Here is a 26,113-nt window from a genome sequence, read left to right as displayed (position 1 = left end):
TGATCAAAAACCTTAGTTACAGTATTCGCACTATATGTTCTGCTGATATAGTTTTACAAGAGCTTACCACCTTGCATAATACTCTCAGGAAGAACGGCTACCCTAGAAAGTTTATAATTAAATATATGGTCACGCAGGCGAAAGTAGGCGAAATACAGACAGTGAAGAGGAAATCCCTGTTCATGCGTCTACAATTCAGAGGGGATGCGGCTAGCGAAATACTAACTCAGAGATTACGTAGGACAATACAAAAGTCTTTTAACGCCGGAGAACTACGATTAGTATTTTCTACGCGCCCAATGGTTACACCGAAGCTAAAAGATGAATTACCTAGAATGACCACCACATTTTGTATTTATCAGTTCAACTGCTTCTGTGGAGCGAGTTATACTGGTCGAAGTTCTAGGAATTTACATTTTCGTGCTCCTGAACACCTTCCAGCGTGGCTAAATAAAGGTTTGATGAAGAAGGTGAACAGCTCAATATTGGCGCATTTAGTACAAATCGGTTGTAGATCACCAACGTAGATGATCTATGTCGAAATGATTGAAGACCTACCCGAATTAGACGGGAATGGTGTGACGAAACAGCTAACGTCGAAGTCACACCTCGTGGTCAGCACCTTACGTGGACTACTCCATTGACGTATCAAGGTACCATAGATGCTTTGAAGACTGTACAACACAGAGAAGGTTATTACAGAAATATATTAATTAAAGTAGATACAAGCGAAAGTACGACCACTGCTGCATGGGCCAGTCCATGGCATATGATTAACTAATGCGCGTTGCTTGTACATGACCTTGGCAGGAAGCGATGATCTGTTCGACATTCAGTGATCTAACTACCGGATGATTTGGCTAGGGCTTAGTGACATTTCACTGGCCCTACAATACTCCCCCACCAGATTCAATGGCCGTTTGAATCGGTACCAAACATGTTGGGAGCAGTCGCGCGCCAGAGAGTGCCAAACGAATATTATAAATCCTCCAGGTATTGCTTATCTGTAAAAGAAATGGAAAGGAGGCGGCAGAAACTGGTCGGGAAACAGCGAGTCATAATATGTTAGTAGGACGTTGCTTAAACGTAAATTGATTAACCATAGAAATAATGAAAAGAACAAAACGTTTTATTGTTCTATCAAGTCGCGCTGAAATATATAGCCTTGACAAGTAATTCAGTTCCTCCGATGACAAACGTTAAGTCTGCCGCAAGAGTAATGATGCTATTAATTAGTGTCGAATTCTAGTTATATCTATATCTAACAGACTAACCGTAAGTACAGAAGTATAACCGTGAAGAGTGGTCATGATTTCGTTGTGCGAAGCTGTTGACCAATTTGTAGTCAGAGTTTGAAAAGTCGACAACCGCTATCACAGTCAGTAAGGGTTGAAGGCTACAAATCCACGGCAAGGGTGGCACGATGAAGTCTTTAAAATATGATAAACGGTGAGTGCTGCGTGTTTGTTCGGTTAGTAAACAGAAAAATATCGAAAAAAAACATAAGAAACCAAGAGTGTCACTCTGGACTCATGTCAATGATACCCTTGAAAAACGCTGTCAGTGTTGAGATAGAGGCAACAATATCGTTTTCAGTTTGCAGGAGATTCGCTCGAGTGTATAAACTGATGATTCGCGCGAATGATATTGTCGTCAGACCACCAATTGAACTGGACAGGTTGTAAATCGTCGAGTAGTTGAACAGCCGATTGATGTACCGGAATCATCTGTTAAATAACAGCCACGAGGAAACAATACTTCATAAAATAAAGTACGACGTCGAAGTAGAATAACTACAATAGTTCGGATGTTTTACAATGTGAAGTCTAAATAGAATAATACATTTAATATGAATATAAGAGATAAGTTACACAAGAATGACCACGTCCACAAGGCTGAACCATGCCATCCGATTAACTGAATTGAATTACTCCCTCATGCCTTCTATATCGTTTGGTTTCTCTGCATTAAAATGATGAATATTTATCTTTCCAGTTGTCTTGTGTTTAGCTTTGAGTATTGTGTATTTAGGGCTTAATGCCACTGCAGATCTTTGACTCTCCTTTCTCAACCAAACCATGGAACCGTGATACACTATTCTAATCTTAACCTCAACTAACGAACTATGAAGCTACAACTTTTGGAGGAACTGAATAGACTTAAAATGGCTCCTCATGTGCCTTTGCATGTAATTCATTTGTTTATAAGGCGAGATAGGATTCTCGCAACATATATAAGATCGGCTCGAATTCTCAACTGCAACGCATAAATATAATCGTTTAAAGATCCCCGTCATATTAAAACACTAGTATTTGAACGAAGAATATTCTTTTCGACAAATTCTCATCAGTTTCTACAATTATATATCCAAATTAATAATCCGAAAAAATGGCCAGGTTAAGGGCAAAGTACATCGTTTAGAGCATGTGAATTTAGGATTGTGATAAACAAAACACAATAAAATTGTTAATGTTAATATGACTCATATAGAATGTAAACTTGAATCAGCTTATATGTTAAGTAAAATTTTAAGATCCATGATCAGAATAAATATGGGTCAAATAGGGTGAGAGAGAAATAATAGTGCAATTACAATTCGATCAAATAAGTAAGACGTAATACGGAGGGACGAATGCGAAGTGAATGAATCATGCATGGGGGAGATTAATGACGTTTAACCAATAATACGAATAATAATAATAATAATACAAAGATTTATGAATAAAGATAATAGGGACAATTACAACTGACTACGAAAGGTCATAGTCAAGTTAGTTCATTCAATAGTTAAGAGTACGATTGATTGGCCTTGGTGTTGGCCAGGGGAGGAGGAGTGGTTGAATATATTTCTTCTGTACGCAAAGCTCCGGTTTCATCATCCGGATGGCTATTGCTTCAGCCATTTGAAGGACTTTTAGTCTGACCAGTTTTGGCAAAAAATTACTTACCTTATTAATAATTGAAAAAGACTGGTTTATACTGGCACTATGACCGTGTAGGGCCAGTTAAATGTCACTAAGCCCTAGCCAAATCATCCGGTAGTTAGATCACTGAATGTCGAACAGATCATCGCTTCCTGCCAAGGTCATGTACAAGCAACGCGCATTAGTTAATCATATGCCATGGACTGGCCCATGCAGCAGTGGTCGTACTTTCGCTTGTATCTACTTTAATTAATATATTTCTGTAATAACCTTCTCTGTGTTGTACAGTCTTCAAAGCATCTATGGTACCTTGATACGTCAATGGGGTAGTCCACGTAAGGTGCTGACCACGAGGTGTGACTTCGACGTTAGCTGTTTCGTCACACCATTCCCGTCTAATTCGGGTAGGTCTTCAATCATTTCGACATAGATCATCTATGTTGGTGATCTACAAACTCATATGGACAGCGTACCTGCATAAACGTTATTTGACGTTATAATTTAAACCAAAATGATATGAATATCAACATTTATACAATATTAATTGTTTTTATACTCCTATACACAAAATACTTGTGCTACCTATAGGTTAAGTTATTATCCAACGGTTATTATTACGAATCTTATTGCGACTTAATAAAAAATCTCTGCACGGAATCATTCTTAATCATCACAATCCCACTTAATTTGGTATCGAACCAACATCACATAGATTCTGGTGGGAGAGTAATATAATGGCACTGGACCCGAACCGCACGATTTTTGAAGCCGAGTATATAATAACTGAAACGACTTAACTACAGAAAACGCGGTAACATGAATTCAATACATCAGCTGGGGTGGCTCAGCCTTGCAGGTGTGGTCATTCTTGTGTAACTTATCTCTTTCATTCATATTAAACATATTGTTCTGTCTTTAACGTAGAGTCGTTCTCCATCATATATTGATGATCGTTACGATAGGACACGTCAATTTTGACAATGATGAGACTTCCACGTAAGATCTTATAGATAGTCACATTTTGACAAATCTCCAATTTCAAAATTCGGTCCATTATTATATTAATACTAATAAAGAGGTAGACTATAATTCTCCGTGTATCAAAACCACCCAAGATTACTTCTTATAACTCTCACTAACGCCGCCAACGTAGAATATGTCCTACTGGCTAGTCACTTACTGAAATCACATGGGAATGAAAGAATATTGCCTTGTGCACGATATTCTGAGCTCAATCTCATCCGGAACATTCTTAAGGAATTACGCGAGAAATTCATCGGCGGAAGAAATATCAACGTGTGAGGAGTGATCTGTCAAAACCATGAAAAAACGTAGAAAGAACAGGGTTTATCAACGCGGAAAACCGTGGGTATGTAGGCTACCTGTCTAAACAGTCATCAAGAACCGCTCTCTTTATTTTCTGAGCCGCAAGAGGCACTGCTGGGCGAAATACAAACAAACTAATAACAACGGAGCATACAGGCACTTCGAAAAAGTAAGAAAAATATACACAAAGGCATTAAATGAATACAGGCTTTAGTACCAGACACTAACGATATTTATAAAAGCTTCATCTGCAACTCCAAAAAACTTTTAGAACTGAACACGAACGCTAAGCCGAGGCACATTAGTGGAAAATTGGAGCTGGCTCATATCACACTAATTTTCAAAGAAGGTCGACGCAGCGAATATTTTAGCTACCGACTGGTAGCACTTCTCTCTATGCCCTCAAAAGTTATGGAGTCCCTGATATGCCACAGTGTACTCGACTACTTGCCATCATTAAACTTTTCACTCCAACAGTATAGTTTCGGGAAGGGTAATTCTCGTATAATCAATCTGCTGACTGCGGTGGACGGATAAACAACCATCCTCGATCGCAACGGGGACGTTGACGTCATGCACTTTGAATTCTCAAAAGCTTTTGATGCGGTCCAACATATATGTCTTATAAATAAACTCAAACAATTAAGCACCAAATCAACCTTAATTGGTTGGCTCACTTCATATCCAAAAAATCAACATTTTAAGGTCAGGGTTAACTTTACTTTCTATCAGGCTATTAAATGTTCTAGCGGGGTTCCTAAGGGTTCAGTTCTATGACCTCATCGTTTCTTGATTTATATGGGCGACCTTCCAAAACAGGTATGGTCAGATTTATTCCTTTTCGCTGATGATGTGAAACTGTGGAGAAAAGAGCGTAACCAAGAGGATAAACTGGAACTTCAGGTGGATTTGACTCGACTTCGAAGTTGGGCAGATGACAACGAACTAAACTTTAACACTTCAAAGTGTAAAGTAGTCCATCTTAGACATATTGGAGATTACGAATACAACTTAGGCAACTCTTTTCTAGAATTATCCCAAGTTGAGAAAGATCTGGGAGTGTTTATGACCTACGACTTGACGTCTTTCGCTAACTGCGACCAAAATGCCTTCCAATCAAACCCTGAACTGGCAACATTGAAGCATATTTCAGGCAGTTCAGAGGAAGAGCTTTCCACATAATATTCAACAGTTTCATCCATCCGCATTTAGAGTATTGAAGCACAGTATTTCCTCTCTCAATATGAAAGGATGAGAACACTCTGGGACGTATCCAACGACAAGCCATGAACTCAGTTCAAGGACTCAAATTTAAGCCTTATGAAGAGCGATTCCAACCACTAAACATTTACGCATTAGAGAACAGCGTCTTAGAGACGACCTTGTAGCGTGGTGTCGAGACACGATTGACCATGAACACCACTACAAAGGAACGCGTGCCAGGATATCCATAAAATTCCCTGGAAGCTAAATGTCAGAAGGCAGTTAATGGACCAAGTCGAGATATATTTGCTGGCGATCTCGTGGTATCGAAAGAATACCGAGATCGTGCTAGGATACAAGCTTGGTTACAGAGCGTAACCAAATCCGCGCGAGGTCACAATCAAAGTGAGTATAATGGATGTTTTTAGCACAGTTAAACAAAGAGTACATTAAAAGTCACTGGTACAATTGGTTATAATAATAATTGTTTTCAATAAACCAATCGTGTTCTCGTGATAAAAGTGAGTCACTACAACCTAATGGCTTACAGCATCCTAAATACTTCCGAAAATCCCCCAAACAACTACTTAAGCTTATTCCCGACACAAACCTTGGGAGTCATATCCAGAAACTGGAGACACAACACAACAGAACGGACTGTAGACACACATTAAACTCCTCAAGAGTAGTCAAACTCTAGAATTTGCTACCGGCTGAGCTAGTTCAATCGAGTTCCGAGGAGTCCTTTAAGAGAAAACTTGACATATTCTTGTGGACTAAGGACAGTATCTTACATTGATTTCCCAATTTCTTTATTTCTCCTGCTTTATCGTTATTATACATAGGTTCCTATCTGGAGGTATCGATGATCCACTACTACTAGATACGGAAACCCGTTGAACGAAAGCTTCTTCTGTTTAGTCCGGAACCATTTGAAGCACACGCGACTGTCACTGTTGAACCGTTTGAAAGCCGCAAAATCGTAGCATCATCATTTGCACACCACTTTCCACAAGTTACTGGCAGCCCGAGAGTAGGAAACTTCTTTCTTTGCATTTTCCTATTATTCGTCAGAGGTTTTTAGGCAGAAACTAGGCACAGATAATACCCAAAGACAAAAATGCTGAAATATAGAAAAAAATCAAAAACTATGATTTTTTAGATCCAAAAGTGGAAACAAATAAAAACAGAACTAATGTGCTCAAAAGTACAGTTGATAAATCACTTTTGGAGAGAAATTATGCTCTTAGCAATTATTTTAACTGCAATAAATTCAATCCAAGAGAAAATACTAGTCTTGATGCCTTATAAACAATCAAAACAATAAAATTGACATAGAGAAAAAATAGCGCCGTCCTTTTTAAACTGTGCACGTTCTTTGGAAACCAGCATTTTTTCGTCCTCTTCCTGCACCAAAAATCTCGTCATAACGCGCTAATTAAAATGAGCAATAGAGTTTACTGCATTGAACATCGAAACATTTATAACAATTTGATCTTATCTGTGAACTGGCACCCCCCACATGTGACTTATTGTTTCCGGAAAAAAATATTTATGTTACTGTCTGTATCAAACCAACGGAAAAATATGGTGTATATACTGAACCCTGTGAATCAAAAATCGACAGGATTACTATCGAATTATAGAGTTAAAGTAAGGCATTAAGTGCAAGGTCTGGTATCCCTATGATAAGAGGAGGATAGATGGCCAAACCGAGAAGAAAAGGAGTAAATGTCGACTCACCATTTAGCAGGGCGGTTCAAATCTCCGGGCCACAACGACGAGTCTCTGGAAAAACGTCATCGAGGGCGAGAAAAACGAGAGTTCTTGGGTTTTCTAGGCGGTTTATCGATTATGTGTCAATCAATAGAAACGCGCAGTTACGAACCTTAGACATGCTAAGAGTTGATAATGTCAATAACTCAAAATGAGACATGATTAGACTAGTTCAAAGAACAAGATTTCTTGTCGAAAATAGTAGCTTAAAAAATTGAAGTTAGCACTCGGAGATGATTCTCCTAGACATCGAGATGAAGGCATGCAGAAGGTAGGTGAGATAGCCTAGAGAAGAAATCTGATTTTTCCCTTTACGCCAGATCAGTTATTATGTTTGTCTTTTGAAGCAGAACATCCGATTGAACTTCAGAGCAAGTATTGTTATATATTTGACGATAATGGAATATCAGTCACTTAAAGCATATGTCAGAGTAACCCAAACTGTGAGTGACTTTCGAAAAGAGTACAGGATTGTTAAATACTACTCTACCGTCCGAATAGTTTTGAACTGGTGATATATTAGTGACAGAATTTAGTTTATGATGTATTCCCAAATAATAGTGCTGTAAATCACCAGCGTAGATGATCTATGTCGAAATGATTGGAGGCCTACTCGAGTTAGACGTGAATGGTGTGATAAAGTAGCTAACGTCGAAGTCACACCTCGTGGTCAGCACCTTACGTGGACTACCCCATTGACGTATCAAGGTACCATAGATACTTTGAAGACTGTACAACACAGAGGACGTTATTACAGAAATATATTAGTTAAGGTAGATACAGGCGAAAGTAAGACCACTGCTGCATGGGCCAGTCCATGGCATATGATTAACTAATGCGCGTTGCTTGTACATGACCTTGGCAGGGAGCGATGATATGTTCGACATTCAGTGATCCAACTGCCGGATGATTTGGCTAGGGCTCAGTGACATTTCACTGGCCCTACAATACTCCCCCACCAGATTCAATGGCCGTTTGAATCGGTACCAAACATGTTGGGAGCAGTCGCGCGCCAGAGAGTGCCAAACGAATATTATAAATCCTCCAGGTATTGCTTATCTGTAAAAGAAATGGAAAGGAGGCGGCAGAAACTGGTCAGGAAACAGCGAGTCATAATATGTTAGTAGAACGTTGGTTAAACGTAAAGCGATTAACCATAGAAATAATGAAAAGAACAAAGCGTTTAATTGTTCTATCAAGTCGCGCTGAAATATATAGCTTTGACAAGCAATTCAGTTCCTCCGATGACAAACGTTAAGTCCGTCGCAAGAGTAATGATGCTATAGCGATAGTAGGATAAGTGTATTATCAATCGATGTCCTTGTTTGTACTGTCATTAGTTTAAAGTTGTAAGTCGGACAGTGTCGTTGACAGCTATTAATTAGTGTCAAATTCTAGTTATATCTATATCTAACAGACTAACCGTAAGTACAGAAGTATAACCGTGAAGAGTGGTCGTGATTTCATTGTGCGAATCTATTGACCAACTTGTAGTCACAGTTTGAAAAGTCGATGACTGCTGCTACAGTTAGTAAGGGTTGAAGGCTACAAATCGACAGCAAAGGTGGCACGATGAAGTCTCTAAAAGATGATAAACGGTGAGTGCTGTGTGTTTGTTCGGTTAGTAAACAGAAAAATATCGAAAAGAACATAAGAAAACAAAAGTGTCACTCTGGACTCATGTCAATGATACCCTTGAAAAACGCTGTCAGTGTTGGGATAGAGGCGACAATATCGTTTTCAGTTTGCAGGAGATTCGCTCGACTGCATAAACTGATGATTCGCGCGAATGATAATGTCGTCAGACCACCAATTGAACTGGACAGGTTGTAAATCGTCGAGTAGTTGAACAACCGATTGATGTACCGAAATCATCGGTGAGATAACAGCCACGAGGAAACAATACTTCATAAAATAAAGTACGACGTCGAAGTAGAATAACTACAATAGTTCTGATGTATTATAAAGTCAAGTTTAAATAACATCGTTCTTACGTATACTAACAATTGCACTGAACGGTCGTTTAGGTATTATTAGCGTAACAGTTGGATGTGTGAATAAAAACATATACGAAAACTATGGTTGGGTTCGTGGAGAATTTTCGAGGACGTTTAGATATTTTCCAAACCCGTATTGTATACAAATATACCGAAAATGGAATTGGAATGACTGTCGTGTAATATGAAAATCGAGCCATGATTTACCGTGTGAAATAATGGCAAATACAAGGGGTATAGTAAACATTAATTAAAATGGTAACCACCAATGTAACTAAGGTTTAGAGGATCCAGGTAACGTGGCCATTTCGTAAAAGGCTGATACAAAGAGCTTATTACCTAGCGTTAAGTGACATATTAAGTACGACAACGTGTGCACTTGGGACACGGACTAAGCGTGCTCGTGTACATGCAATATGTTTTACCACAGTATGTCGACTAACGAGTCATAAATGTACATGATTTCGACTAAAACTTGACGGCAGTGACAGAATATATGACTAGTTTACGTGAAAGAAACTACGAAATGTTATCACGCATCATAAATATAGTACGAAATAATCTAATGAAATTATGAAACTCGCCTGGGTTACTCTTGCCTTTAAGTAATGAAGTAGGCAATAGTTTGAATCTGGATTATGTACGAGGTACTGTTGATTAAATTTTTCGATTAACACAGCGTTGTAGACTGACGAACAGTCTAAACGAGATCTAAGGTCTCAGGAAATTTATAGTTCAAACTCACCGTGAATTTCTAGCATTCGTATCCTCTGTTTGGCCATGGAACTCAGCAATTGGAAATTAGGCAGGCAGTGGTAAAAAAAAGCAGAACATTCTAGTGGATAGTGGTTAAGCAGAAAGATGAATTTATATTCGATAGTTAATCTTGTCTTATTTATACCGGAGGATAAGGTACAAAGAGATATGCGTTCGTGTTGTCTTGTGGCTATACTCACGAGTGGTTGATATTTTAAAAGACATATTACACAGGAGCATTTACATGCTGCTAATGCTTGTTAAAGAACCATGATAGCCGATTGTAATCGTAGTTGATTGGTTAGTTCTGTCGATTGAACTAAGTATCTAAGTTTAAATACTAATCAACATTGACATGAAGCAACGAAAGTTCACAGTAACAGATTAACATAGGCGATGATAAAAATGAAAAAGAATAAGTATAGAATGCAAAAATAAAGATCATAGTGATAGACTGCGTTATTCGAAGTCTTGCTCACCAGTGTAAATCACCAGCGTAGATGATCTATGTCGAAATGATTGGAGGCCTACTCGAGTTAGACGTGAATGGTGTGATAAAGTAGCTAACGTCGAAGTCACACCTCGTGGTCAGCACCTTACGTGGACTACCCCATTGACGTATCAAGGTACCATAGATACTTTGAAGACTGTACAACACAGAGGACGTTATTACAGAAATATATTAGTTAAGGTAGATACAGGCGAAAGTAAGACCACTGCCGCATGGGCCAGTCCATGGCATATGATTAACTAATGCGCGTTGCTTGTACATGACCTTGGCAGGGAGCGATGATATGTTCGACATTCAGTGATCCAACTGCCGGATGATTTGGCTAGGGCTCAGTGACATTTCACTGGCCCTACAGTGCTGTTGCCGGAACACCAGGTAGAGGTCTACTCACTGCTTTTCGGCCCAGTAGGTACAATAGCCACCAAATGAGAGAACCGTTGAGGTGTGTTGCGGATATTTGCTCGCATCCTTTTGAAGAGCAGACCGTTCACGAAGAAGACGGATGATTGTATCATTTTGTCAGCACATACTCGGAATAAGTTGTTGTTGACTCATAAGGGATTATCATTCGACATCGCTTCAAAACACAAAACCCTGACATATATTTCATACGAACAGACTACCTAATAAATTCATTCAGAGTACTAACAACAAGATTTTCACAATAAAGTGATTTCATTCTGTTTCACTGTTTCTTAGTAGCCGTGTACAGTCTAAAACTACAACTACTAATATAATTATAATTATTAACCAACGTTGAGCATACGTTAGTTTGCGAATTTTAGACAAATGCTTGAAACGTAGCCAAATTATAATATTCAAAAGAATGGGGTTACAAAGTATAAATAAACATATTCAAGTCCGATGAGTGTTTGGAAGTAATAGTTAAGAGGTTTTATATGTATGATGAAATTAATAATAATATATATTCTGAAAATAATAGTTACAGAATTCATGCCAATTCGTAGGAATGATCAGCTTGATATAAATAGTAACATTAAATGTAGAGAACATATGATATAAAATTGTTTTAAGCCTACTAGTTCAAAAATTGTTTAGGTAGTACATCTATGGCATGCATTAAAGCAATGAAATTAACAGGCCAGGTTCGTTTAATTCTTCTTAAGTGGATATACTGTCAATGTATGAACGGTGAATGCATTTTCGTTCCCTACGCCATAAAAATTTATTATAACCACTTATAACTACAGAAAATAAAGCTGAAGCAGAGAGGATGGAACAGAAAGGACAATAATTATTACGACAGGCTAGTTAGGCCTACGATAATTATATGTCAGGTTATTCTCCGATCTACTATCTGTATAAGATATTATTCAAATTAGTTAGGGTTTATAGGGACGGTGTTAATGTTGGTAGTTTCACTTAGTGATTTCAGTAATAATAATGGCTAAACATTTAAGGTCCTCGTAATTTCACTTGTGGAAGAAGACACACATACAGGTGCTAGAACATTTAATAAATTTTCAGAGGAGCAGTAAGTTTCGATGCAGCGAGTAAAGGATGGGAGGGATTTTGTCTTACGGATAGATTGTGGTAGATTATTCCAGAGTCTGGAAAATTTGCTGGTAAGTTAATTCATATAAAGAGATGATTTAGAATAAGTTTGTTTCACTAGTGACAAAGAGTTATGGATGTCGTAATTAGAAGTTTCTGCATATTGAATTACTTGACTGAATGTAAAGGATAGTTTATTAAGTACTTTGAAGGAAATGATTATATTTAGTTTGAGTCTCCCCTTCCATAAAGGCGTCGAGTCCAAGTTTATTACATCTGAACTTATAATTCACGGTACAATCAGTTCCAAGAATCCAAGGTGTAAATCGTCTCTGTACTGATTCCAACCATAGTTTATCCTTTATGCGCACACTACTGAGCACAAACATATAGTATTCTAGGAGTGGTCGAACACATACTTTTTACATCAAAATACGTGACTCGTTGTTATGAAGGTTTCGAATTAAGCAACCCATAAGACATTGGAACTTGGAGGTCTGCTTCAATATCTGTTCTGTAAAGAACTAATCGTAGAAGTCCCTAAATGTACTACTGTATGTAAATTAGATAACCATTTACCGTTTATGGTAAGACCTAAATTGAGTGATTTATTACTGAAGCACATCGATCCACATTCAGCCGTGTTAAGCTCCAGCTACCGATTTCAGCACTACTGTGCTACCTTGTTAAGCTGCATACGGATGCAATTTCGCATATTGTTCAGCTCATAAGAAGATGAATACAATACTTAAAGATTATCTGAATGCAGAAGGGGCTCGGGCAATCGCTCAAAATGGTAAGGTAGACAAGTATGTGAACATCAATCAGATTATGGAAGAGATGAATACCACAAGACGAAAGAATAGTAAGGGGTTGGGAACAGGGTTAAAAAAGGTTGATAAACGTTATTAGATGAGTGTCTAGTCACCACTGCAGGGAAAAGCTAATCAAACTTTCCTTCTGTATACACATACATATTCATACATATACATATGATAGAAGATGAAACGAAGCTCAAGATTTAGCTAATGTATTACAGGACAAACTGGTACGAGAATGTTTACCAAGCCTTCAAGCAAGATGACAGTAGTTGAACATGACTTAGTGACTTAGTCCCCGCTTACGAGTTCAAAACACCTAGGAGTCTAGAGTCTAAAGTAATTGTCGAGCAAGTAAGTTGTGATCCTAACGGAAATGTCCAAACTGTGATATTACGGACTCCAAACGAATAAATCATTCTATATATATGAAACTTAAGCATACTCAAATAAAGCAATTGTTTGACGACGGCATACCGTGACGATGGATGTAATAGGTGTTTAGGGAGGAATGAGGGGTGTGATCGATTAACAGACCCACTAGTGATAGCATTAAACACTTGACCTTGTCAGACTACATATTGACAGATAATTCCCATTTAAACATTAAAATTAAAACACGAAGTTCAGCGAAGGGATCTCTTTTCAACGAATTTATTATCAAGCTGTACAATCGTATATATATGAAAATTTTGTTTTTTTTTAAAAGTACTAGTTTACCTGCTCTTGTGGAGCAAAGTATATTGGCTGTAGCCAGCGCTCGCTTTCAACTCAGATACGGGAACATATCCCAGCTTGGTTCTATAAGGGTGAAAGGAAAGCAGTTAGGAGTTCTATACTTGAACACCTAATCGACTATAACCATTCTACAGATCCACAAATTGACTTTAAGGTTGTTTATATGATTCGTTCAAATCTACCTAGATTTCTTCGTATCCAACTCATAAAAATAGCCGAAGCTCTTACCATCCAGGAGCTTAAACCAGAACTATGCGTACAAAAGAAGTACGTCTTATCGTTATCGTTACCTTGGCCTTAATTATTTTGATTATCCTATTATTATTATTATTATTATTATCATTATTATTATTATTATTATTATTATTATTATTATTATTATTATTATTATTACTGCATTCCCCCTTTACTTATGTCTTATATTCTCATTGTTTTATTCGTAAATGCTCATCATATCACCTTATTTATTTTTTACACCTCTATGACCTTTAATTATTATGACAAAAACATTTTAATCATCTTATTATATTCACTAAATCTATTGTTATTATTCATATTACGTAATCTAGTATTATAACCTTTTTTATTACGTCAGACTACACATTGTTTATTTAGCAGACATAATCTTGCATGTTTTCTATAAGTGATAATGAGTCTAGTGATTTATTTTACTTTCCTCTAGTTACCGTTCAGTGTACGTTATTTTTGTCGCTCTTTGTCCTTTTTTGAATATCAGTGTGGGGATTTGCGGAGATTGCAGTATTTTGACAGTTGAATTCACAATCAATTTAGGCTAGACCACTATTGAAAAGCTGGAAGCACTGGACGACCGTCTCGTCTTAATATGGGACTCCTCGGTAGAGCTCATCCACGATCCTGAACACGAACTCCCAACTTCTAGACCACTGAGCTGACATCCAAAGGTGGTTTAGTTGAAATAGACTCATGAATTCAGCTATTAGAATACCATAATCTCCGCTAACCCCCATTCTGATAAATAATAATTATTCCAAAATCATGGAATACGATTAATGGTTGAAAGTTATTTGTTTCATGTAGTTTCATTTTTTACTGCTAAAGGTTGGTCTTGTGTACTTCAATACATAATTATGAAAAAATTTTGAACCATTCAGAAGTATTGACACCTGATTGGCAAATTGTCAGAGAAGAAGCATACCCTTTGCATCGAATCATGAAATGAATCATGACCATAAGTTGATTAAACAAATGAATAGTAGTTGACATATACTCAACGCAGAATGTCACATTATCTCATTATCTATTGTCAGACGCTTTTATCTTATTTTGAAAAGCCACAAATTTAGGGAAGATATTCAGTAGTTACGTCGTTCCAATATTAATTATACACAGAATTCACTTATTCATATACTGCATTAAGTGAGAGTAGTAGAATTTAGTTTGGTATATTAACTAGTAAATTCTAGGACAGTCCTGAACCTACTCAAGTCAAAGAGAAAGCAGTGAGCACACTTAAAGGTATTGTATTTCGTAGTTCGAATTACTCACACAACAGACCAACATAACACATACCCATATGAAACTAAAATATTATGTGATTTTTATAAGACGTAGGACTTTATAAAGATAGGAAATCATGTATTCACTTACAAATGAATGATAACTTAGATACTCCGGAAATATTAGATAATTTTTCGATTTGACATAAAATCACCATGTGTGATTGTTTAGTTATGCAGCATATAATTCAGTACATGTTACTGGATTATGGTTAAAATGAGAAAATCATCTTCAGGAGGTGTGCATTGTCTGAAAAGATTACTCAAAGTGGTTCTTGTATAAGTGAGTCACTTATAAACTTGTAATCTTCATTCACCTGTATAATGTCCTATAAGATCTACTTTAAAGTTCTGTATAGAAATTCTGTTGATATAATACTTCAAACATTATTGTATACTATGTATGCTTCTTTCAAATAATATTTAATATTATCATCATCACTTGGCCGTTTCACCTTTATTGATTGTTACTTTTTCTTTTCAAATTACATAAATCCGATAAAACGTTTGGTGGTATTCTTAAGCTTAATCTGTCCTGTTGAACATATACCTAGGTAAAATGTTATTGTTTGAAATACATTTTTAATCAATGTCTTCATAAGCACTGTTTGACTTATCAGTGCTGTAAAGAACGTTTGGCATTATTTCTCAATGGATTAATTTCAGAAGATACTAACGATTTAGAAAAACATAGTCACATCAGAATTTGAAATGATTTCTGTTCACTTAAAATTTATAAATTTAGTTGATAAAATCCAAATTACTCGAAGCTCTTAGAATAATTAATAGAATGGAATGCATTTAATAGCGTAAAATTTCCCAGGTCTATCAAATTGTAGTCAACAGTGCACGTGTAACTGGTAAATAGACGAACAAGCAAAGCATATATCCTAGTGATTTCAAATGAGAAAGACGCATAACCTTGTGGTGGACCAAACAATATATAAACGCAAAAGTATCAACAAAGTTAATAGCAATCAATAGTAATATTAATATTTACAAGTTAAATGTTACAAATGCAATAACAAATTAGGGACGTTACTTAAATCGGCTAGTCGTTGCGTGTTCTGTTGAGTTTTGGTCTCAAAAATCCACAATTATAAATGCGTAATAATTCCACAGAGGTAAATATGACGCCAATAAGTTTCTTTGATGTAAGATATAATGGGAATGACACTGCAGTCTGAAATGAGGATAATATCCAGTTTAGAACGCAATTGACTTGGTAACGAGCGAGAATAGAACAATGGGTATGTGCGTAATAGTGTATTTGTGAACAACCGAAAATGTGTGTCACGCTATGTTAGAATTACAACGGAAAAAGTGTTCAAGGTCGTTGACTAAAACAACACGTACATTCATTTAATGATAAATGTACATACAGTGAAAAATTGACAAAACAAATAGAAATAACATTGAAAACTATTTACAAAATAAGGTTGTCAGGTCTATCTCCACATAGCTCCCCCCAGAGTGTCCGGAGGTAACACTGGTTACAATAACAATAATAAAAATTTTATACCAAAAAAATATTTACAATAATAACCAATTAACAATGTGGAGATGCGTATGACATGTACGTTAACAATATACAGTGTGTTATTGCGTGAAAATAGCGGTGATGTGGCATAGCATGACAAACAAAAGTAATGAGAATACCGTCATTTAAAAGCTTGGTTTGCTAACAATGATAATAATGTGCAGACTGTTACTGACCCCCCAAAAAAAATGAACTGCTTATTTTTTTGTGTGTGTGTGTGTGTGTACAACAAATGAATAATTAAATAGAGTTTACTCGTTTATTATTGTAACAAATTTTTTTTCTATGAAAAAAAAATGTGACAAAACGAATAATTGTGGGAAAAAAAATATGGTTAATTATATACACTGTAAAAAAAAGGGAAAAAAAATCATGGATTTTGTTGGGAAAAATCGGGTGAGTATAATCGTATAGTACATCAGTAATTGTTTGTTTAGATTTTTTTTATTCGGCGAAATGTACATAGCGTTTGGGTTTTTTTACGGCTCTGCCTGAGCGCGTTAAACAAGTAGGTTTGATACTCAGTTTTTCTTCCCTGTCTGCTGTAGTGGTGGTTGCTGGACGGGGCTGGTTCAGTGAAATAGTATGTTCTTTGTCAAGTTGTGCTTCGTAGAAAGCAGGCTTTATTCTATCGATAGCGATAGTCTCTTTCTTTCCACACTTGTTGATTATGAAGTGTTTGGTCGTTCTTTTAATTACTTGATATGGTCCTTCATAAGGTTGTTTCAATGGCTTTTTAACAGCATCAACTCGAACAAAGACAAACTTGCATGTTTCTAGATTTCTGTTGAGTTGTATTCGATTGTTATGTTCACGAGGCGGTATGGCTTTGATTCGTTGCATGGTTTGCAGCAGTTGGCTAGCAAAACGACTTGGGTCCGTTGGTGTTAAAGTGTTTGGGTCCACTAGTTGACCTGGTAATGTAAGGGTTGTACCGTAAACTAGCTCAGCGGCTGTACAACCTATATCTTCCTTTATAGTTGAACGGATACCCAGGAGTACAAGTGGTAATGCGTCACTCCATTTTGTCGTATCATCTTGTGCCATCAGCGAGCTTTTCAATTGGCGGTGAAATCTTTCGACCAAGCCGTTAGCTGCTGGGTGGTAGGCTGTTGTTTTGATGTGGTTCACGCCCAGAAGTCTTGTGAATTCCTGAAATAAGATAGACTGAAACTGGGGTCCACGGTCGGTAGTGACGATAGAAGGTACTCCGTAGTTTGCTATCCAACGGTCAAGGAATACGCCGGCTACTGTTTCTGCAGAAGTATCAGCAATAGGGCATGCTATGGCCCATCTTGTGAACCTGTCCACCGCAGTGAGAATATGAGTGAATGAATTAGATGGTGGCAATGGACCAACTATGTCTAAGTGGATATGCTGAAAACGTTTTTCCGGCAGGGGATACTTGCCAACTGGACTGATCGTGTGCTTCTGAATCTTGCTGCGTTGACATTGTAGGCAGCTTCGCATCCATCGTTTTATATCTGAATTGATTTTTGGCCACACAAAACGCTCAGTAACCAATTTGATTGTGGCTCTGATTCCTGGGTGAGAAAGGTCATGCAGTTGATGAAATACCTGTCGACGACATGCTAGAGGTACAAAAGGGCGATTGTTACCCGTTGAAACATCGCAAATGATAGATGTATTTGAGAAAGGGATGGGTACTGGTTTAAGGTTCAAGTTAGACTTCTCCTGGCAGGCCTTCAAATCTGAATCGTCTACTTGTAGTTTTGCGATGGTTTCTAGATCGATGTCTTGTTTACGTAACAGGGTATTTACGTCCTTACGTGACAATGCGTCAGCTACGACGTTGGTGTGTCCTTTGACAAATTGGATATCTGTCGTAAACTGGGAGATGTAATCCAGTTGTCGTGCTTCGCGAGGTGAATGTCGGTCGTACGATGTGTGGAATGAGTAACATAAAGGTTTGTGATCGGTCATGATGGTAAAAGTTCGTCCTTGTAGTAAAAAGTTAAAGTGTTTAACGGCTAAGTAGATAGCAAGTAACTCCCGTCCAAAGGTACTATAGCGTTCCTGGGCTGGTGACAATCTTTTGGAGAAAAACGCTATGGGGGTAGTCATATTGTTTACCTGTTGTTGTAATACTGCCCCGATGGCTTTTTGAGATGCATCGGTACACAGAATTAAGTGGGTTGTAGGGTCAGTATTTAGATATTGTAGCATGGTGGCATTAGCTATCATCGACTTTGCTTTTTCAAACGCTGTTTTGGCATCAAGAGATAGGTTGAATGTTTGATTCTTCTCTCTCTTCGTACCTTTTTTGTCGGCTTTCAACAGATCGGTTAATGGCTGTAATACTTCAGCACAATGTGGTAAGAAACGGCGGTAAAAATTACACATACCGAGGAAGCGTCGTAATGACTTCACCGAGGTTGGTTCGGGATAATTGGTAATAGCTTCAACCTTTTCTGGGAGTGGTTTGATGCCTTGAGAGTCAATGTAATGTCCTAAAAACTCTAAGGCTGGGACTGCGAATATGCATTTCGAAGGATTGATGACGACGCCATGTTTTTTAAAACGATCAAAAAGGGTCTGGACATGTTGGATATGCTCTTCTAAAGATGAGCTTGCAATGAGAACATCGTCGATGTAGGCAAACACGAAATCAAGGCCTCTTGTTACGTTATCCATGAAGCGTTGGAATGTCTGCGCAGCGTTTTTTAATCCGAATGGCATCCTTAGAAACTCAAACAGGCCAAAGGGTGTGATGATGGCTGTTTTCTCTATGTCTTCTGGTGCCATCGGAATTTGATGGTATGCACGCACGAGGTCGAGTTTCGAGAAGATGCATTTACCATGTAAATTTAACGCGAAGTCATGTATATGTGGAATAGGATACCTATCCGGGATGGTTTGATTGTTTAATCGTCGATAGTCACCACACGGACGCCAATCTTGGTCCTTCTTTGGTACCATGTGTAACGGCGAGGCCCAGGGGCTGTTGGATGGTCTGATAATACCAAGTTGCATCATATGTTCGAATTCTCTTTTAGCTACTTGCAACTTGCTTGGTGGTAATCTCCTCGCCCTGGCGCTAATAGGTGGTCCGGTGGTATTGATATGGTGTTGTACCTGATGTGGGTTACATTCCTTTTGATAATCTGATTTTGTGATGCACTCGTATTCTGACAGGATGTCGTTGAAAACGTTGTTCACAGGCTTCATTATTCGAACACCATGGATTTCGTTGTCGTTGGAGAGTGTACCATTTACCTGTAAACGTGTGTTTACGTCGATTAATCTCTTGTTGGTCATATCTACTAACAGGTTGTACGCACTAAGAAAATCGGCCCCGAGGATGGGTCGTTTGACTTGAGCAACTATGAATACCCATGTGAATCTTCTGAGGAGCCCGAGATCTAATATAAGTGATTGCTCACCGTACGTTTTGATAATTGATTCATTAGCCGCTACTAAGGACAATTTAGTGCTTGTCGTATGTTGTCTGCGTGAGAGATGGAGTGGGATGATGCTGATTTCTGCTCCAGTATCGACTAAGAAGTCTGAGCCAGAAATACGATCCCTGATGTGGAAGAGGCGGCTGACATGTTGGCCAGTAACAGCTGCCGCTATTACTGTCTGGCCACTTCGTTTCCCTGATGGTCTGGCTTGCTTGTCGTGAAGTTGCACGGTTTTGTGCAACGACGTGCTTTCTCACCATAATTCGAATGATACCAACAAATTCCGGCTGCCCGCTTAGGTGACCTAAGACGATGTCTGGATACTGATCTCCTTCTGGACGTAGATCTGGGGCGTCGAGAATGGATGGTGGAAATAGTCGCCTGCAGTGATGTTAGCTGCTGTGTTAAGTGTGCCATTTGTTGCTGCATGTCAAGAGTAGGGTTCATAGCATCTCTACTAGCGGGTTGTACAGCGTTAATTCCCCGACTATCGGGATATATTTCTATTATCTTATCGGCCATGTCTGCTAAATCATCAAGACTGACAGTGGCTCCTGATACGCTGAGAATTTGTCTGACGCTATAAGGTAACCTTTGTGACCACATCTGCTTAAGTAATGCTTCATCTAACTTGCATGAACCTGCTAGTTGTCTCATATGTCTAAGCAACTGTGAAGGTCTTTTGTCCCCTAACTCGCATGCGGTGAGTAGTTGCTGTAAGCGTTTTTCATCAGACTGCGAAGTACGGTGGATTACTGCGGCTTTTATTTTGTCATATGGGTCCGCTTCTGGTACGTTATCTATCAGGTCTCCGACTTCTGCTGCCACTTCTATGGGTAATGCTCCAACGATGTATGCATATTTTGTCGCTTGCGAGCGTATACCTCTCGACAAAAATAATGCCTCAACCTGTGCAAACCAGATCCTGGGATTATTAACACCGTACGTTGGTAATCTTAGTTCCGAGATAGCGTTGATTGAGTTTAAAACATTATCCTCTGGTTGTGGAGAGTTTAGAAGGTTGGTCGGTGAACTATCAATATCAATAAGTTTACCCGGAGAGTTCATAATGACAAAAAACAAGAAATGGTGTCGTGCCAATCAATAATAATAAAAAACTATGTAGATATATATAGTAAATGTCTATAAAAAAAAATAATCGAGGCTCACCAAATAATTGTGGTGGATCAACAAAGTTAATAGCAATCAATAGTAATATTAATATTTACAAGTTAAATGTTACAAATGCAATAACAAATTAGGGACGTTACTTAAATCGGCTAGTCGTTGCGTGTTCTGTTGAGTTTTGGTCTCAAAAATCCACAATTATAAATGCGTAATAATTCCACAGAGGTAAATATGACGCCAATAAGTTTCTTTGATGTAAGATATAATGGGAATGACACTGCAGTCTGAAATGAGGATAATATCCAGTTTAGAACGCAATTGACTTGGTAACGAGCGAGAATAGAACAATGGGTATGTGCGTAATAGTGTATTTGTGAACAACCGAAAATGTGTGTCACGCTATGTTAGAATTACAACGGAAAAAGTGTTCAAGGTCGTTGACTAAAACAACACGTACATTCATTTAATGATAAATGTACATACAGTGAAAAATTGACAAAACAAATAGAAATAACATTGAAAACTATTTACAAAATAAGGTTGTCAGGTCTATCTCCACAACCTCATCACCATAAAAGTGAACTAAACATTCTGGTGGATTCCATCCATTTATTCACAATTTGAATGACAAAAAACTGTGTTTGTACTACAGAATTAAATGCTATAGTCAATGAATAAATCCTATTTACAAACTTCATTACCGCATACAGTGAAACATACAGTAGTAGGGCGTATAGCATATTTAAAACATCTGACGTCACAAAACGGGAATGATTTACATTGGTACAAATACCAAGTTTGGAGTTATGTTTATTTAATTGTGAGTACACATTAATGTATTGAATTTGAATAAATAAATAAAGCACATAATTATGTGTAAAGAACTTGTTATTCCATACAAACACCACAGACAGCCATATACATATATATTTTGTATTTCTGAAATCAAACGATCAGAAACTGCGCAGTTATTTAATAACAACTTCTATAAAGAAAAAAGTCCTCGTGGTCGAAAATCAAAGGACATGAATATTTGTTGTTGAAGACGGCTTTTTGAGAATATAGACTATAGTTCAAAACATCGGGTTATTATGATAATTAGAAGTATCAGAATTTACGTTCTAACTAAAAATTCCCGAAATAGTGCTACTTGGGGAATGTAGAACTAGATGAGCACAACTGAACGTATTATATTTAGAATTCTTAGCCAGCGCACAATCAAGTACAAAGGAATCATCAGTTAGTATAAATACCACAGATGTGTTAAACACCTTCAAACACTTAATGTTTTTACTAATCCTAAGTATGCTAACTCTTGAATCAAGTGACCGTTGTGAGTGAATTATTTAAATGAATTTTAAAAATGTTAGTTATTATACATGAAAACATTTGGCTCAAAACGGCTATACAAATAATAATCTGTGTTTAATTTCTTAAATTGTACAAATGACGGGAAATTCGTACACTTTTCAAACAACGATTATTACATGTTTTTATTTGGTCCACCACAACATATACGGTATAACCACTGGAATATAGTAAAAATAAGAAAATATTGAGTCATTAATCTACAACTTGAACGACAACAATATTTTATTATATTATTATTTCTGTATTCCATATAGTTACATGATTTGGCCGGTACATAAATTGACAGTGCGAACAATTCAATGAGAACGGTATCATGTTGAGTTGAAAAAAATCAAAGTTTCCATTCGAAATCATCCTCTTACATATATGAAAAGACTATTAATACAGGAGAATCTTGCGATAGTGTGACTGCCAAACATAATAACCTTACTGTTAATACTATCGATGAACATATATTTTATTAGTTTAACTATATAGTTCCAGAAACAAGCACGATTATGTCTTATAGTCATTATAAATTAAACTGAAGTAAGTGATGATGGTTATCCTATTCTTTTGATCAAAATTGCTTACTGATGAGATAACTGACATCTATTACTATATTTACACTCTAATATGTAGACAATACTTTTACAGTCCGAATAACTTCCTGATTTGTTGAAAGTTAGTTTAATATTCAATGTCAGTATACTGTGAAATGTTTATATACTATCATAAAAGTTTCTGAAACCACTTATTTTCCATTAAATAGACGACGTTTCGTGTGGGAAACAGATATCCACATATTTTATTAACCATAAAAATAAGGTCATTCTTCTTTCATCTAACTGAAGATTCACTGTAAGTCCATTTGGACGTGAATAATGGAAGAAACACTTAATCCCTGCCTCCTTAGTTTAAACTAAAACGGTCAAAAACGGAAAATCTCTAACATTATTATTTATAGTTTGAATTAGTCTATGCTTATTAAATCTTATTAGATTTATCGCAACTCGTATTTCTCAATAAATGTTTGAAGTATGATAGATTTAGTACCGTATATTATTAATTATGACATCACTAAAGTGTTAAATTAACTGAAACTGTGTAAATAAAAATGCTACTCATGATTACAAAGTACAAAACAGAAATCTATAGTTCACTAAAACTAGAAATTCTATCAACAATGTGTACGCAGACTGCTACTAAAGAAAACCTAAATTATAGCTTGGTTATTGTTGACCTTTAACCTGTAGTGACTCACATTTATCACGAGAACACGACTGGTTTAATAAAAAAAATTATTATTATAACCAACTGTACCAGTGCTTGTTTTAATGTGCTTTTGTTTGACTGTGCTAATGACAGCCATTTTGTGCTTCCATTCTTATACTTACACTTTGATTGTAACTTCGCGCGAATTCGGTTACGTTCTGTAACCAAGATTGTATCCTGGCACGATCTCGGTATCCTTTCGATGCCACGAGATCGCCAGCAAATAAACATCGACTTGGTCCATTAATTACCTTCTGATATTTGGCTTCTCGGGTGATCCCAAAGTTTGGAACGAGCTTCTTACGCCTTCTGATCTATTTGGCACGTGTTTCTTGGTAGCGGTGTTCATAGTTAATCTCAACTCGACGCCACGCTACAAACCTGTCATTGTTTACTTCATTATTTTGATTTTGTCTCCCATTGACCAAGAATTAAATTTATTTGATGTTGTTCAGAAGAACAATGAAAGCTCCACGAACAAACAATCTAGCTTAGAGAATAAAACTCCAATTAAGTCATCGACCTGAGCTACAAATCTTCTCCACCACCAAGGAAACCAATTCACATTTGATGGTAATTATGGTGGACAGATTTTTAAATGAGTCATGGGTAATGTTACTGGAATTATTCGTGCTACAATTTTTTTCATTCTGGTTTATATTTTACTGAAAAAATGTTTGTCTCAGAAGGAAGAGGACTTATCAGAAAAATTTACACAATTCAATCTCGTGTCACCCATCAACACAGTCAGAGATGTTACCACTGAGCCATTTGGGCCGCGACTGATCTTCGATAGGACTGAGAGGTATTTACAAGTGATTGGTCACTGGGTAGTGATCAATTTCATGTGTGTCAAGTCCTTCTTAGTGTACATTGAATTCTGTTAACCAAATTGCAATGTGGCCACCAGTCTAAATGATTCGACATTGTGTGCACTATGCTGAGATAAAATGATACCATCAGTTCTTTCAAGGTCACAGGTACATCTTTCTAAAGAGTGTCAATTAACACGAAACCTAGGTTCAGGGTTCGCTATTGACTATCTCCAACCAACATCTTAACACAGTGCACGAGATGTCGAGTCACCTAGACTAGTCTCTGCATTACGACTTGGTCGATAGAATTCGATCTGCACTAAGAAGGACCTAGCAAACACGACACTGATCACAACCCAGTGATCAGTCAAGTGTAGATACTCAGTGTATACTTGACCCAGATTGTACGTTTAATAATGATGGCAGTTAACTTACATAACGTAGGGTGGGCGGAATAATAATGTAGTTGTCGATCACAACAGATTTTAGATAAAAAGTCAAGTGATACATGAAGTTACATGAAATATTTGAGATAATGGAAGTTAGACTGCGCAGATGCACAATTTTCGATAAAATATAAGCAGTGGAAATGTAGATGGAAAGAAATATGTACATGGCCACTTCAGAAATAGACGCAGAACTTACTTTTTTGTACATATACATCCGCTTCTTTCATCGCTAAGGGGTTCGTCTCTGGTATTTAAAAGATTCACAACTCAAAATATATACAGTATAGCATATAAATGTAGGGTTGCTTGTAAAGTAAAATAAAATTACTAATGTTAATGTTGAAATGACTCATATGCAATGTTAGTATGAAAATGTTTATACGTTAAGTGAAGTTATGAGATTAAAAATCAAAATAAGTAGGAGGATAACAAATATTACGCAAGAAGCACTCACAAATAGTCACGAGAAAGCCATAAACATGCTCCTGAAAGATGAGAATTTATTGATCACAAACCCTAATAACAGATCAAGGGTCCCTCTTCTCAGCAAAGGTGACCAAATCGACAAAATAAGTAGGATGATGAACGGCAAATTAAAATTTCAAAAACTAACGAACTTAAAGGATTTGAAGGATTCTAAATTCATACGATATAATTTTAAATGATTTAATTGCCTTAATCATTATTGTTAATCGTTAATTTGGATGTGCCAAGATAGTGCCTGATGAGAATTTATCGGAAAAATGTACATTATCCACGTATCTGTATGTAAATATAGTGAGAATCCGTATATAGTTCGAAGGTACATCTATAAGAAATGAATAGGTAACTATACGGGAGTAAGATCAAAATGAATAGTCTGTAAAACATCGTTAGTAAATTCTAAGATTATGATATGATTCCCGTAATAAAATCATGTAAGTTACTGGAGTCTTTGAGTTGTTTAATACGAATTTTCAGTCATGTTGTTCTGTCAGTAGACATAGACTTGTTAGTGGAACATGCAACCTACTATAAATTTTCATGTAT

The 26,113-nt window shown here is 37.0% G+C and overlaps 1 protein-coding gene across 1 annotated transcript; it reads right to left on the bottom strand.

Annotated features, from left to right (window-relative positions):
• Positions 1 to 691: 691 nt before the first annotated feature.
• On the bottom strand, positions 692 to 21,963 carry TY3BI_7 (Transposon Ty3-I Gag-Pol polyprotein). The gene has a single exon (XM_051208482.1). It carries the CDS (start codon positions 19,919 to 19,921, stop codon positions 17,087 to 17,089), a length of 2,835 nt encoding a protein of 944 aa, XP_051075021.1. The 5' UTR covers positions 19,922 to 21,963; the 3' UTR covers positions 692 to 17,086.
• Between the last annotated feature and the right edge of the window lie 4,150 nt (positions 21,964 to 26,113).

This window comes from Schistosoma haematobium, chromosome 1, assembly GCF_000699445.3.
Source record: "Schistosoma haematobium chromosome 1, whole genome shotgun sequence".
In the NCBI taxonomy this organism is placed as follows: domain Eukaryota; kingdom Metazoa; phylum Platyhelminthes; class Trematoda; order Strigeidida; family Schistosomatidae; genus Schistosoma; species Schistosoma haematobium.
This window is presented reverse-complemented; position numbering and strand designations above follow the sequence as displayed.